At 36.2% G+C, this 14,103-nt stretch overlaps 1 protein-coding gene across 1 annotated transcript; it reads right to left on the reverse strand.

Moving 5' to 3' along the window:
* Positions 1-250: 250 nt before the first annotated feature.
* Positions 251-12,257, reverse strand: LOC106941855 (5-hydroxytryptamine receptor 3A-like). Its single transcript, XM_015024987.1, has 12 exons — positions 12,182-12,257; positions 10,960-11,040; positions 10,595-10,666; positions 8,493-8,638; positions 7,503-7,547; positions 7,289-7,398; positions 5,195-5,364; positions 4,459-4,619; positions 3,721-3,931; positions 2,768-2,890; positions 2,516-2,598; positions 251-2,331 (listed from the first exon to the last, which is right to left on the reverse strand). The coding sequence occupies exons 1-12, from the start codon at positions 12,219-12,221 to the stop codon at positions 2,095-2,097; spliced, it is 1,479 nt and encodes a 492-aa protein (XP_014880473.1). The 5' UTR covers positions 12,222-12,257; the 3' UTR covers positions 251-2,094.
* Between the last annotated feature and the right edge of the window lie 1,846 nt (positions 12,258-14,103).

Genomic DNA, 14,103 nt, shown 5'->3' on the forward strand with positions numbered 1-14,103 from the left:
CATCAGAAACAGGTTAAAATCTTCACTCAAACTGAGATTCTGAAAGTGCCACCAATTAATCCAGGCCTGGTTCTGGTTCTTAAAGCGCGGGGTGTCCGTTAGATGACAATCAATGACGGGTAGGAACATCGGACTGTCAGCTATCCTCATAGCTTGGTGGTTAAAACGGCGCTCTTGGAACTCAGCGACCGCTGGTACGAAGTAGTTAGCAGCGCCATAGTCTATTTCTCTTTTTGGACCAGTCTGTTTTATTGTCTACAAAAATAAATAATATAATTCACTTGCTGCCAACATTTTGGAGGTAGTGTTGTTTAACGGATTTGCCAGACAAACTTTAACGGTAAGAATATTGTCAGATTACCAAGGTGCACAGCTTTGCTTCTGCAGCCGAGTGAAGTCTTAAAGTGAAAACGAAATAATGTGGCTTCCATTAATTGAACAATGAATTAGTTTACATGATATTATAACTGTTTATATTTATTGATATGTTTGCGAGCATGTCAGTCGACATAAGACTGAACAGACGTAAAATGATCGTCATTACTCTAACAATGTTGGGTGGTAGTACAAATTCTGTTTAGTACAGTCTTCTTTGAAGTGGAGTATATTTTAGTGACATTTTAATGTATTCTTCAATGTTCCTTCATACCATTATGTTTTGAAGAGCTCTTAGAGAAAGTAGAGACATTTTCATATCTGTTTATTTACGTTTGTCACGTTTTGATCAGGAAACGACAAAGCCACCTAATTTTTTACAAACATCTGCGTTGAGGACCCTGTTTGGCTGTCACTAGTTAATCTTAATGCGGCTCGTTCTGTTTTTAATTTGATTTCCCTTCGTCAACAGCTTGCAAACTGTTTCCCAGTAGAGAACGCAAGGACAAATACTGTAGATATGGCTCATAATCTGTTGGTGGTATCTGACAGTAATGTAGTAACGTTTATTAATATTATTTCGGCTTGTCAGTTTGGATATCACCACCAACTACATTAGCTGTTAACTTTATATTATTTAGATGAGGTTTTATTACAGTACAACTTATCGACATTACTTGATATTCCTTTCTATTTGGACACGTAAACACCACAAGCAACATCATCAGGTATGTGAGTTAAATTTTATATATGATGACAACCACCTCATTGTTTAGCGACACTAACTGGGTAGAAAGTCGCTAAACAATGCGACACTTACTATTTACCTTTTGCTTCTATGTAATGTAAGCAACTCGCAAAAGAGGTACTTGAGAGTCAATTCCAATGTTTTTCTGATCAGTGCTGGTTATAAAAAGCAGAAACTATCCACTTAGGTTTACATTGCGGCTATTCATGAGTTAGAATTAATGTATTCTGGTGAACCTGAATGCGAATGGGATTGTGTTATTCATTGATCTGGTTATGCTCAAATGCGGTGTTTTCGAAGCGCAATGAATGCTGTTCTTTAGAAAATTGTTTTGAAACATAATTTTCACATGCAACATTAAATATATAAGCGTCCAATGGGATTTATAGTAAAGTTTTGCAAACGGTTTTTTCACGCAAGTAGCATTTTTCAACAGGCATAGACACAGCCACCTACAATTTGGAAACATCTGCGGTGCGCATAGGTTTCAACCAGTTGATTTAGCCACCAGTTGATCCATAACACCGGCGGGAAGAGCGCTGAGGAGTATTTATACAGGTGAGCAGATAGACTTAGCACGGCGGGCGGCTGAGTAGTTAATGGTGACAGTGTAAGTGTAGCTTTACGGACGAACCGCACAATAAATTTCATCGGTCTCAACAAACGAGTGGCGGAAATCATCATGGCGGTACATGGCTGGTAGATGAGCTTGAGTGTGACGAATGAAGGTGCCCTAAATATCCGGTATTGCTCCCCCCGCCCGTTCTTACGTTTGTCACCTGGTCTACCGTCAGTCCCCTGGTCTATTTCCTCCCCTCTACCCCCATCTTAAGTTCGTTCACCCGTCTGCCCCGTTATGAAAGATTTACCAATATTTTATTTTATTTTTTTTTATCCGATTACTCGATTAACCGTAAGAATTATCGATAGATTACTCGACTACTAAAATATTCGTTTACAACAGCCCTAGATCATTCCGATAAGTCTGATTTTGAGAACCACACTGATAAGACGACAACTAAAAACAAAATGGCTGCCAAGACATAGAGAATGGAAAAAATCTTGTCTACTTTCTTGGCGACTCTGGTCCAGTAACCATCCTTCTTTTCTTCAGACTCTTTGTCAAGAAAAGTTTTTTTCATCTCTCCAAGCTCATCTGAGACTTTCTCCACTGCCAGGAATAACTCAGTCAGTTGGCTGCTGCTGTCCTGCAAGAATCAGAGTCAGAAGTTATAAACCAGATAATGGGTCATCACATTGCTTATCACAAGAGATAATCTAATTATCTGTTTGTTTTTTACAGATAACTTCTGCTTCTTATTTCTGCTAAAGCAGCCACCCAGTTGTGAGCAACTGAACCCTGAAATCAACCCCTGAAGAGATTACACTAACCCCTTTGCACATAGATGCTGTTTGATTGGTCATATTGATAATCTCATCAGTGGTGGAGGCAGTGGAGGAAGCTTTTATTATTTCTGGAAGAAAGTGAAAGATAGTTGAGGGTGAACACAACAGCTTCATGGATCTGTGTATGTCAAGTAAAAAATGTTTAACACAAATTATCAGAAACTACAATCAGATTGAGCTGAATTTATTCTAATCTCGTAGACAGCAGTGAAAATTGTTTATATTCTTGGTTCTTACGACGCTTGACACTCTCTTTCTTGCTTTCCAGGGATGAAGAGTCTTTTTCCATCAGATAATTCAAGAAAATGGTCTCCAAGAGGCCTAGCAGCATCAGAGCAAAAATCCCCATGCAGAAAATCACTTGGAGGAACACAGAACACATTATGGTGAGAATGTTAAGTCATATGATCAATTCAGTGGCAAATGCAGGAAACATTTTTGATCACCAGGAGCAACACAATAAAAAACCTGCCAACCTATGGATGTTTTCACAAATTATGATCCAGAATGAAATGTCCCCAGTGGTTATATCGCAGAAGGCCTTCTGATGAGTAACTTTGATCAAATGAGCAAACTCATAGGAAAACAAGCATGCAAAGTGATTGTCAAAAATATCCATATCCCTTTAAGATGTTTATATTTTCTTATTAACTATTTTGTTACCCCTATTTTATTAGTAATCCCCTTTAAACAACAACAACATCAAAAAAACATAAGTCATCTCATTTAAAGTTTATCATAAGTCATTGATGGCAGTGGATGCATCCAAGATTTGGAAGAAGATGCTCTGTTCACATAAGAACAAAATTAAACTGTTTGGCCTGCTAGCAGGATGCTCTTTGCTGCACAATGCTTTCTTTAGCAAGGAAGGAAAAGCTGGTCAGACATGATGGGAAGCTAAATACAGGAAAAACCTAGACTAAGACTAGAGTAGAGATTCACCTTTCAGCAGAACAATAAAATTAAACGTTCAGTCAGAGCTTCAATGGAATGAATGAGATCAAAGCACATTTGTGTAATGAAATGACCTAGTCAAAGTCCACACCTGGTAAAAAAGTCTAACCGGTAGGTTAAATTTCTCCACTTTGTTGGTTAATCACATAAAAAACTAAAATGTTTTCTGCCAAAAAGTTGGAGGGGTGGTAATACCTTTGTATGTTACCTGGAGACAAGACAGCTGAGATTTTTACCTATAAGTGGAATCCTGCTTGTAGTAAAAGGTAGGATTTCAATGAGAATCAGCTGCATCACTGTAACAGCAAGTAGCACCGTGATCTTGAAACTAATCTTATCTCCACCACCGGTCGGCATCAGGAGGGAGACAAAGTCCAGACACAAGAAGAAGAGGACAGGCAGCAGGAAGTTGACGACATAAAGTGCTGACTTCCTCTGCATGGTTACCTGTAAAAAGGTATGTTACATTGTTAAAATCCCCTTTTCTTTATGATTTTTTGAAAAGCCATCACACTTAGCTATAAGGTGAGTAGGTAAAAGCAGAATAGCAAAGATTCTTACACAAAGACAGAATACATTTTTATTCAAAAGGTGGTATTAAGTAAATTTACATTTTACTAAAGGCAAATCGGTTTACACTGATTATCTAATATTGATGGAGACTGCACACATTAAGTTAGGAAAGTGCACAACTCTACATTTTCTTATGCCTGTCCACAGAATCTATTGTAATGTAATCTATTAAGGACTTTACCTGAGCCTGGCAACAGAATGAATAGAAAAATTTGCATCAGCAACTGAAAATAACATTTCAGACAAATCTGATCTCTGTCAGTGCAGGGAGACAGAAGCTGAGTTCTTCAGCTTGTCTGATTCAAAGATCTTCAATTAGGTTGGCAGCATAGCTTGGCTCAGCAGAGAGAAAGTAAAACAGAAAATCTTTGCCTTATGTGACCTGTCTTCAGAATACTTACAGTGTAAACGAAGTAAGTTTGGTTGGAGGCGAAATATCTGACAGTTTTCTTGGTGACTGAGAGAGAGAGAAACTCCCACTCGTACTGCGTCCAGATTGAATCATGAGACCACTCTGTGATCATTTCATTGTCTTCAATTGTGCCAATCAATAATTCTTCACCTGAGACAGAAAACCCCCCAGATTGATTCAGTAATAATTTTGAGAATACATTATGCAATTTCAATAGTACCATTTGAAAATCTAGTTACTACAGAATAACATGCAGAGTGGTTAATGGGTTAAGTGTCAATCCAGTAAAAAGCCATGCAAGAATTTCTCAGTAATCGAAAGTGACTTACAATACATTGATTTTAAAAGGATGCAGCTAATTTTTACAGACATTGTTGAAACATGTTTAAAGCATGTGACTTTAGTCCTGTTTAAACAGGATTAAAAGCACAAATGCAGGCTATTAATACAGCATTAAAACTGTTACACTATAAATGGCTGTTCAGGATATATGTAGTGTCTGTGAAACTATCTCAACTCTATGCTTATGCATTTCTACTTTTTTCCATTCTTTTACGTATTTTTTCTTCTTGTTTTAGCTGAATTTTATTTTTTATTTCATTTTACACCCTGAGTGTTGATTGTGGGTGAGGAGTGTTCAATGTTTATTTCAATCATGTTTTCTATGTTTCATATCTGCAAAATATCAATAAATATATTGTTAAAAATGGTTGAATAGGGCTTACTGGTGTATGAGAGAGACCTCACGGTCATTTTGCAGCTCTGAATATCAAAGGGAAAGTGGAAGATTTTCATCTTGCAGGTGCTGATCACTAATTTATCATCAGTGTGTAATACCCAGCCATGCGAAGTAACTCTGAGAAAAGGATTCGGTACGGCTTTATCCTTTTCTGTCCTGTAAGAGAATAAAAAAGACTTAGCGGCAACATTCAGTCAAACATCTCTTTCATACTATGTCATAACTTGACCTTATTACATAATTATGTAGATTAGGTTTGCATAACACTGAAGCTGAACGACTTTTTTAAATGGAAATCAAAATAATTGGTAACACTTTATTCGAAGCGTGGTGTGTAAGACTGACATGCCACTGTCATAGACATGACATAACACCTGTGTGAACATGAAGGAGACTTCTTGAATATTTCTGACAGTTGTCATTAAGTATCATTTGATAAATAATGGCACTTTTAATACAAAGTTGACATTGTTTAAAATACCTTTGTTATAACTTGACATTAACCAAGAATAATCATCGCTCATAAATATGTCATAACAAGTATTATCAAAATGAAAAACGTTATGCATCTGTGTATTACTACATTACCCTGTCATTTGTTGTTAGTTTTAACTGTAACCATCATGAAACCATTATAATTGTGTCATTAATATATTTGTCATATTTTGGATATACTTTTGGCCCACATGCATGACACTCTCAGGAGGTCAATAAACTTTAACTTTTTCCAACAATGAATAATGAGATGTGCGTTTTGTCCAGGTATATGGAGACAAGAGTAAACAGGAACACTGAAACAGAGAGAGGAGATGATGAGTAACTTGAACAATACCAGAGCGGGTGAAGGTAATTTTAAAATGAGTTCTTACTGATGTAGACGAAGGTGGTCCTCCAGGGAGTAGGATCCTGCGCTTGGGTCTCTGTATGAGGGAATCCCGAGGGAGGGAGTCGATAGGTTTTCTTGGACGGATCTGTTAGGAACTGCTGAGTGATGGAACCGTTGGAGGGCGGACAGGTTTTCGTGGTGCCGACGTGGAAACAGAGGAGCGGACCGTTACCAGTTGTGTGGATTGAAACAGAGATCTTTACAGAGAGACTTGAAGACGCGAGCAGGAACCAGAGCGGCAAACCGAGTTGATCCAGGAAACCGTAAGGAGAACCTTGGAAAGAAACCACTACAGGTAAGTTTCTGGTTATTAACAACTCAAGGAGACACAGGAGTACAGATCGCTGGTGGCTTGAAGTACCACAGTAGGTCAACACTGAGGCACCAGAGAGCTGGCAACTGGCTCCTCTTTTACTCTGGCAGATGAGGTTGATAGATTGCAGGTGTAGCCGATCACGCAGCAGGTCTGGCTGATCACACAGCAGGTCCATCTTCCTCTGGTGGATAACTATGGGAAGGAAAGAACCCACCACCGAGCCCAAAACCCAGCTCCCTAGCAATTATCCCTCACTTAAGTAAAATGCGACACATTGGACTAGTTGTGGACTATGTGATTTAATGTTAACATATAAAGTTGCAAAACTTTTCAAAGTTTGATGATTAATACTTGTTAACATATTTATGACAGATTATGATTTCTTGATTAATGTCAGGTTGTCACAACAAAACCATTTTAATCTCATGTCATTAGAAATATATTTTTTCTTGGTTAATGACAAGTTATCATGACAAAGACATTTTAAACAATATCAACTTTGGATTAACAGTGTCGTTATTTATAGAATGACACTTAATGACAATAGAAATATTCACAAAGAGACTTTCATGTTCATGACAGGTGATATGTTTATGATAGTGGCATGTCAGTCGCACACCCCTTCAAATAAAGTGTTACCAAATAACTGAATATAATTTTAAAAATGATGATACATTATGTGGTCGCTGAAATGTATCATGGAAAAGAGAAACAATAGTTTGGAATGTGAAGTTTTGATGCTTTCAAACCTGAGATTTTACTTATTTATCTATTTATTTTATGTTTGTTTTATGTCAGTTAAGAAAAAAAATATTTGTCACAATTTATTATGCCTCAGTTTACAAAGTTTTAAGCATAACAAAACTGAGCAGATTTACATTTCTTGAATGACTAAGTCGGGCATCCACAAAGATTCACGTGGAACTACCACAGAGAAAATTCCACAATAGTCCTCTTCATTCCAGTCAATAAATTCATTTATCCATCCCTAAGTAGGGAAAGACAAAACTGAGTCAGTAGTCTGATTTGTCGTCAATCATCAGCTATTTTATTCTAATCTGTTAAATGTGACACTTTTCATAGAATACTCACAGTCATAAAGGAAATGTATGATATGAAGGACTGGTCAGCCTCTCTCTGGAAAAAGAAAAACAAGATGTATGGAAATATTTCTAGTTGTTCAACATCTAGAACAGTTTACATGTAAAAAAAATTAGGGAATGAAAGCTAAAAATCAAAACACTGACAGTCAGAAAATGAACAACGTTCCTGATCATTAAGAAGTGTGTACAAGCTTTTACTGTTCACAGTAAAAGTTTTATCAGCGCAGACACAGAGTCACCGCTGGGCAGTGTGTGTAAACGCACACACTAGATGTAATTCTTTGTTCACAAAGATATATCATTCTCAGAAAAGGCTCAACACCACCTCTAAACGGTCACTTGTATTGGAGGTTCACACTGAGTTTTGCAAGCAGAGCAAATGCAGTGGCTTTTAAGCCTGAGTCATACCTTGGTGAAAAATTAATCCAAAGATGAGTCATCACAGGAGGTTGATATAAATGCAGAGAAAGGTGAACCCCTGTCTTGTTTGAGTGAAAGGAGGCACACGTGAGATGAAGCTGTGACGGCGCGCAAGGTGGTAAATGTGCAGTGCCGTCAGGGGTGTGATTGGTACCCGCTCCCGGCAAGAAGCCGGGAGCTTCTTGGTTGATGGATCAACCAAGCATCAACCATAAACCCATCCTCCATTAATAATTCTGCTCTGCCAATGAAATGCTCAGCAAAACAAAGATGTTTGCAGTCGGCTTATGTAAAAAAACAAGAAAAAAAAAGCAGTAACATTTTTATAATTTTTTTTAAAGTAAAAACAAAAATAAGCCTGGCAGCCCACCAGTCTTATAATACACTTAGAGAAACCCTGCATATGAAACAACTGGTGACGGAGTGACCTGAAAGCTACAGTAAACAATTCTTATTCTTTATAAGACAAGTAGATCTTAACCGAATATTTTAAACCTAGCAAACAAAAATGAACTCAAATAAAAATAAAACGATGACATAAATAAGAACAGAAACTTACCACATCTAGAATGGCATAGATTTCCATTTTAAAGTGAACGTGAACTGCTCTTTTATGATTTTTAACAGGCCTGATCATGGTAAACATTTCCTTATTCTTAGTCAGGTTTAGATGCTGTAGAACATCCCAGTCACTGCAGGATTTTTCTGCAAAAACAAAAAGCACATGTTTGTTCTCCACTATTTACATAGCAAAGGCAAGAGTTTATCATATCATGCTAATAATATATTATGCTAATAATTTGCTGGAACACAGAATTTTGTCTTTTGTGAAATTTTACTTCTTCACTGATAATGGAGAAGTTCTTGCTGTTAGTTCACATTTCGTACAGCTTGAATTATTACAAATGCTTGATTAAAAACTGTGTTGCTAAATAAAGCCTTTGAATAAAAGTCTAAATGAGGTCACTTTGGTTGTTGATAGCTAAGTTAGATATAATGTTAAAAAGTTGTTAATCTGATGAAGAGCAGTATATTATGAAAAAAAAATTAGGTAAAGATGGACAAGAACTAGTGAATACAAATAATACTATTTGACATTATAGTGACAGTCAAATTACATACAAAGCATACTAAATTCAAGATTATCCTTTTCTACTTAAAATCTGGGGAAAAACGTCACCTCAAACTTGAAGCTTTTATAATGTCTTTGGTCATTTTTCAGAGAAATAATTAACAGATGTAACCATCTATTTGTTATTATTCACAATAAGAGGATTGTTCATGTTTGTTTATTGCAGTTTTTGAAAATTTGAGCCACCAATACAACATTTTTCTTCCATGAAGAAGAATGTTGTGAAGACTGGTCTATGTGCTTCTATTGGTAGGAAAGAAAATACTTTAAAAACAAAGTTACCTGGTAGTATCTAATTCGGTTTTACACCTCAGTGATGGCATAGTTACTTTGAAAAAGTAACTTTAATCGGATTACTGACTACTCCTTGAAAAAGTAACTTAGTTAGATTACTGACTACTTGATTTGGAAAGTAACTAAGTTACATTAAAAGTAACGTTTTTAGTTTCTTTCAGCAGCAGCTGACAACAACTCTCCACCACCTGTAAAAGTTACTTTGAGTTTTGCCTATACTTAATTACAAGTTATTTTATAATGGTAACATCAACAATGTGTCTCCAATTATAAGGTTGACCTGAAGGGGAGATTGTTTAACGGTTACAACAGTACAAAAAAAAGTTTGTAAATTGTATGCTCCACTATTGTCTGGAGAACTTTGAGAAGGATTTTAAAGGCCACATTCCCCTACCCCAGCCTCCAGGTTCTGTGTTACGGCCCTGGGTTTGTTGTCAAAGCGCAGCGCACAGCGCTCCTCCTGCAGCTTCACAACTAGGATATCCTTCTGCACAGATTTGTGACACTTATCTTAATATTAATAATTATAGTGCCGTTTAGTTGCACAACTTTACGGACACGTCCATCCTGTTTTCACGTTCATTGTGCTCTTCATATTAGTCTTGATGTTTGCAGTTTTCTGGAGCCCAACACGTCGTTCACAGCAAATATATGAACTTCACATTAACAAAGACACAGCGGGATGGATCATCCGGGAAATGATGGACAGGGAGAGTCTAACGTAAAAGACGTGGATGACAGACAAATTCTGGGATTTATTATGTGTCTCTGCTTATTTCCAAACCCAAATGAGTAACTTCACATTCAAAAACGAGTTCCAAAAAGCGCAACCTGCAACTCATTAAATTTGCAAGAGACTTTAGAAACAAAACAAGCCCAAAGCCGCTTATAATAATAATCGGACTTGGACTCAAAATAGTTCCTGTTTTTCTAGCAACGAAATGCGCATCTCTCTCTTTCCTCCATTGTTTACATTTCTGTCGCTGCTGACACTGTCGCTACAATCCCTAAGATGCGTAGAGGAAATAATAATACAATAATACAATAGAAAATAGTGACACAAAGTGATTTCGATAAGTAACTGTAGTCTGACTACTGGATTTAAAATAGCAACGTGTTAGATTACTCGTTACTGAAAAAAGTGGTCCGACGTCAGTAACGTGTTACAAAGTAACTATGTGTTACAAAGTCAAATGTAGTGATCACTGGTGATTTCATAAATTTTTTGGTCTTACCACTTTGATCAGATCTCTCGCTGGATGTCTGGTTTTCATAATTCGATTGCTGATAACTTGTGGTATTCCAATCTGTTTTATTAAAAAAAAAAAAAAAAATGAGTATTTGTTTGTTATACATTTCAGATCAAACTTTTCATAATTAAGTGGTGCAGGAATGTATTAAACTGATATTAGAATAATAGTGAGAGGGTAAAAGGCTTTGAATACTGACTGGACAATATGACAAATTATCTAAAACTTAATTCATATAAAGAAATAATATGGCTCCAAACAGTGTTGCAGTAAGTAGAGTTGCTATATGTTGATGGCGATAATAGCCCTTCAGAGATGACCTCTAAAATCATTACACAGACATTTCTTACCCAGGCTTTTTGTGGAGCTCAGATTGAATGTCGACTGGTCACTAAGATCATCTTGTAGCTCCAAACTGGATGTTGATCCACCTGACAGAAGAGAATTTGGTTTGGTGCATTTTTATAAATGCATAGTCATGCATTAAAATTTAGATGCAGTAATGAGATTGCCAACAGTAGCTTGCTAAAGTATTTAACATAAATTTTAAAGCCTTGTCATTGAAAGTCAGCTTAATTTGACAGACATGTTTTTTTAGGTTTGCAGTTGATCCATTTAGCTCAGTGGTTCTTAACCTGGGTTTGATCGAACCCCAGGGGTTCGATGAGTTGGTCTCAGGGGTTCGGCGGAGCCTCTGCAACGGAGGTAAAGACACACTTGTGTAAAGTCGTGATGACGTGCCCCGCTTTCCCATCACTTGCTGCAGAGGATCACATTGCATTGCTTAGCCAATCAGTGGTGTGGAGGAGCACCCACACCCCCGCCCCCGCTCAACAGTTTTCAGCAGCGCAGGCGATATTGTATTTATCAGAAGGGTTCAGTGAATGCGCATATAAAACTGGGGGTTCGGTACCTCAAAAAAGGCTAAGAACCACTGATATAGCTAGTCCAACCCAGCATCAAACTCTGACTTTTACTTTTCAAATAAATAAATTCCTCTCTGCAGTTCAAATAAGATTTTGGAAAACTCCTAAATTAAATAATCTGAACAAAAGCAAAATTATAATAGTAATGTGGTTTTAACATACTGGAAAATAAGTTACAAAATCACTCAAAGTGTTAAAATTTACAACGGTCGGAGAGCACCCGGTTGCATTGGGGCCAGTTGGAGGATCCACACCTCAACTCACACAGGCTGACCAAAATTCCTTCCCTGAGCTGGACTGCATTCCTTAAATCCCTCTTTTTATAGCACCAAATCCAGCACTTTAGCTTTGTACTGTTTGACTTGAAACAAATAGTTGTAAAAATGTCCCCTTTTTTTAATACAAATAAATTTTTTTTAAATATTTTTGCCCAAGGAAAGTGGAGGATTTTTTTTTTTAATTTTTTTACATCTGAAGATAAGCTTCAAAACTTTATCCTAAAACTCATCATTAACTGTGAGACAGGTGAAGCCTTAGTGGTTGAAGCAAATGACATTGATAAAAACCAGTCTGCTTTCATAATGAAGTACAATATGACTGCCTTTAAGTATACAAGTCCTCTCAGACAAAAATCATCTCAGCTTACCTGAGAGAACGAGCAGAAAACAGAGGAATGGGAGATCCATGGCCCTGATCTGAGTGCAGCTTCCTCATCTCTGATCTATGATCTGCCAAGGAGGCCAACACCCTCTGCACTTTTATCTCATCAGTGACTATCATTGATTTTATGTTGAAAACGTTCACTTATCATTTTCATTCTGGTTGTGGTCAGTAGCACTTTGCCAGGAAAATGTAAATAGATGAGCAGCCACAAGATGAATTAAGAAAATGTATATTCACTTTATTGACCAGAACTACCCTTTTAGGAGGAAGTGAATGGAGACATCTTAATGTAAGAATTGGCTTAAAATCACATGAACATTAAAAGTAAAGATTTTACATAGGTTTTGAAAGGTTTATACAAAAACCTTTCAGTACCGACTCAAAATTGTTTACTTCTGCAAACTACAATTTTGTTGTCAAAACAATATTTGCTTGCTTTAATTGGCAGCTACTGTTGAAACATCATAAACTGAATAGATTCATGGATGCAAAACAGCTTTCGAAGGACCTCAAGTAAAACTGCAACACAAAGTCAGCGTATGACAACAAACAGCTCATGTAGCTGTTTTCAGTTTCTCCAATCACATTATTCTGATATATATATATATATATATATATATATATATATATATATATATATATATAGTATTTTATGAATTGCTGTGTTTACAGAAATTAACTGAGCTTTGTCCATAAAGTAGATTTTGCATATATCTGGGATCCATATAAGTATAAATTATCTGAGATGGCACAAAAGATTTATTTATGAAAAAATGAACCTCAAATCACAATATGAAGTTTTGAAGTTTTCAGCCACAGAGAGGGATACTTCATGGTTTCATCCCCATTAATTTTTATGTTAATTGTTTACGACTAACTTTTTATTGATTTCCTATTTCCAATTTGTAAATCAATAAAACATGGCTTCTCAATACTGATCATTTTTCAGTGCGGCACACCATGGAGGCTTCGAGAGACCTGGAAACTTTCCAGACTGAAGTCTATAGTCTTCTCTATGATTATGTGAATATTTTCACTTGCGTCATTTTTTGTTGGTCTATTACTGTATTTTTAAGGAGAAACTACAATTTGTGTAGTTTAGAACATGCCATACTGTGTGTAATACTTGGTGAGGCATATAAATACTTGTGATTTACTCTTTCTGAATTCTGTTGTATGTGGAGACAATAAAATTTGTTCTAATGAAATTATGAGTTTTAATCTTTATGTTACTGAGATAATTTCAATATGTTTTTGAAATACACTTCTGTATTCTGTATTAACGGCAACACCAATAAATAATTAGTTTTTATGTTAAATTTGGAGAAAAATATACAAATTTGTCATGAACTGGCATTGTTGAGTACCCAAATACAAAGACGAAAACTGGTGTTTTATGAGTGTTTTTTTAATGATTGATTAGGCTCCACTTAGTTATTGATATGTCCATTAAAGCTGATTTTAATGGTAATTTAACAGGAAACCAACATAAAAGGGTGGTGACAAAAAAAAGGATAGGAGCTGGTAATGTCACAACCCACAATAAATTAACTAAACAAACAAAGTGGCAACACTTTGTTTCTTGAGGACTCCATAATTCAGGCCACATAACCAGATAAATGATTCTTATAAAGCTCACATGGGAAACGTATCTAAACACAACTGTCATTCTTCTTTAAAAAAAATACTTTTACCTTTAATATACAAATGATATTTAAAAAGGCTGCATTTAGAAATCCAATTTTCATTTATCTCCAAAGTTAATGGTCACAATAAAGCAAAGAAGAAAAACCTTTAATTTTATTGGACTGTCTATCAGGGCTTTTATCCAGCAACATGATTCCTGGAATTATCTTACATTTAGATATTAACAAAACCACAGAAATATTTTAGTCATTTTATCAC

Source organism: Poecilia latipinna, unplaced genomic scaffold (assembly GCF_001443285.1).
Source record: "Poecilia latipinna isolate Pla-1442-1.1 unplaced genomic scaffold, P_latipinna-1.0 Scaffold3900, whole genome shotgun sequence".
NCBI classification, from domain to species: Eukaryota; Metazoa; Chordata; class Actinopteri; order Cyprinodontiformes; family Poeciliidae; genus Poecilia; species Poecilia latipinna.

Coding starts and splice junctions, on each gene's coding strand:
- LOC106941855 (XM_015024987.1), bottom strand. CDS start 12,221: ATGGATCTCCCATTCCTCTGTTTTCTGCTCGTTCTCTCAG. Junction 11,041..12,181: donor TTTTCTGCTCGTTCTCTCAG/GTAAGCTGAGAT, acceptor CTCTTCTGTCAG/GTGGATCAACATCCAGTTTG. Junction 8,639..10,594: donor CGAGAGATCTGATCAAAGTG/GTAAGACCAAAA, acceptor TTGTTTTTGCAG/AAAAATCCTGCAGTGACTGG.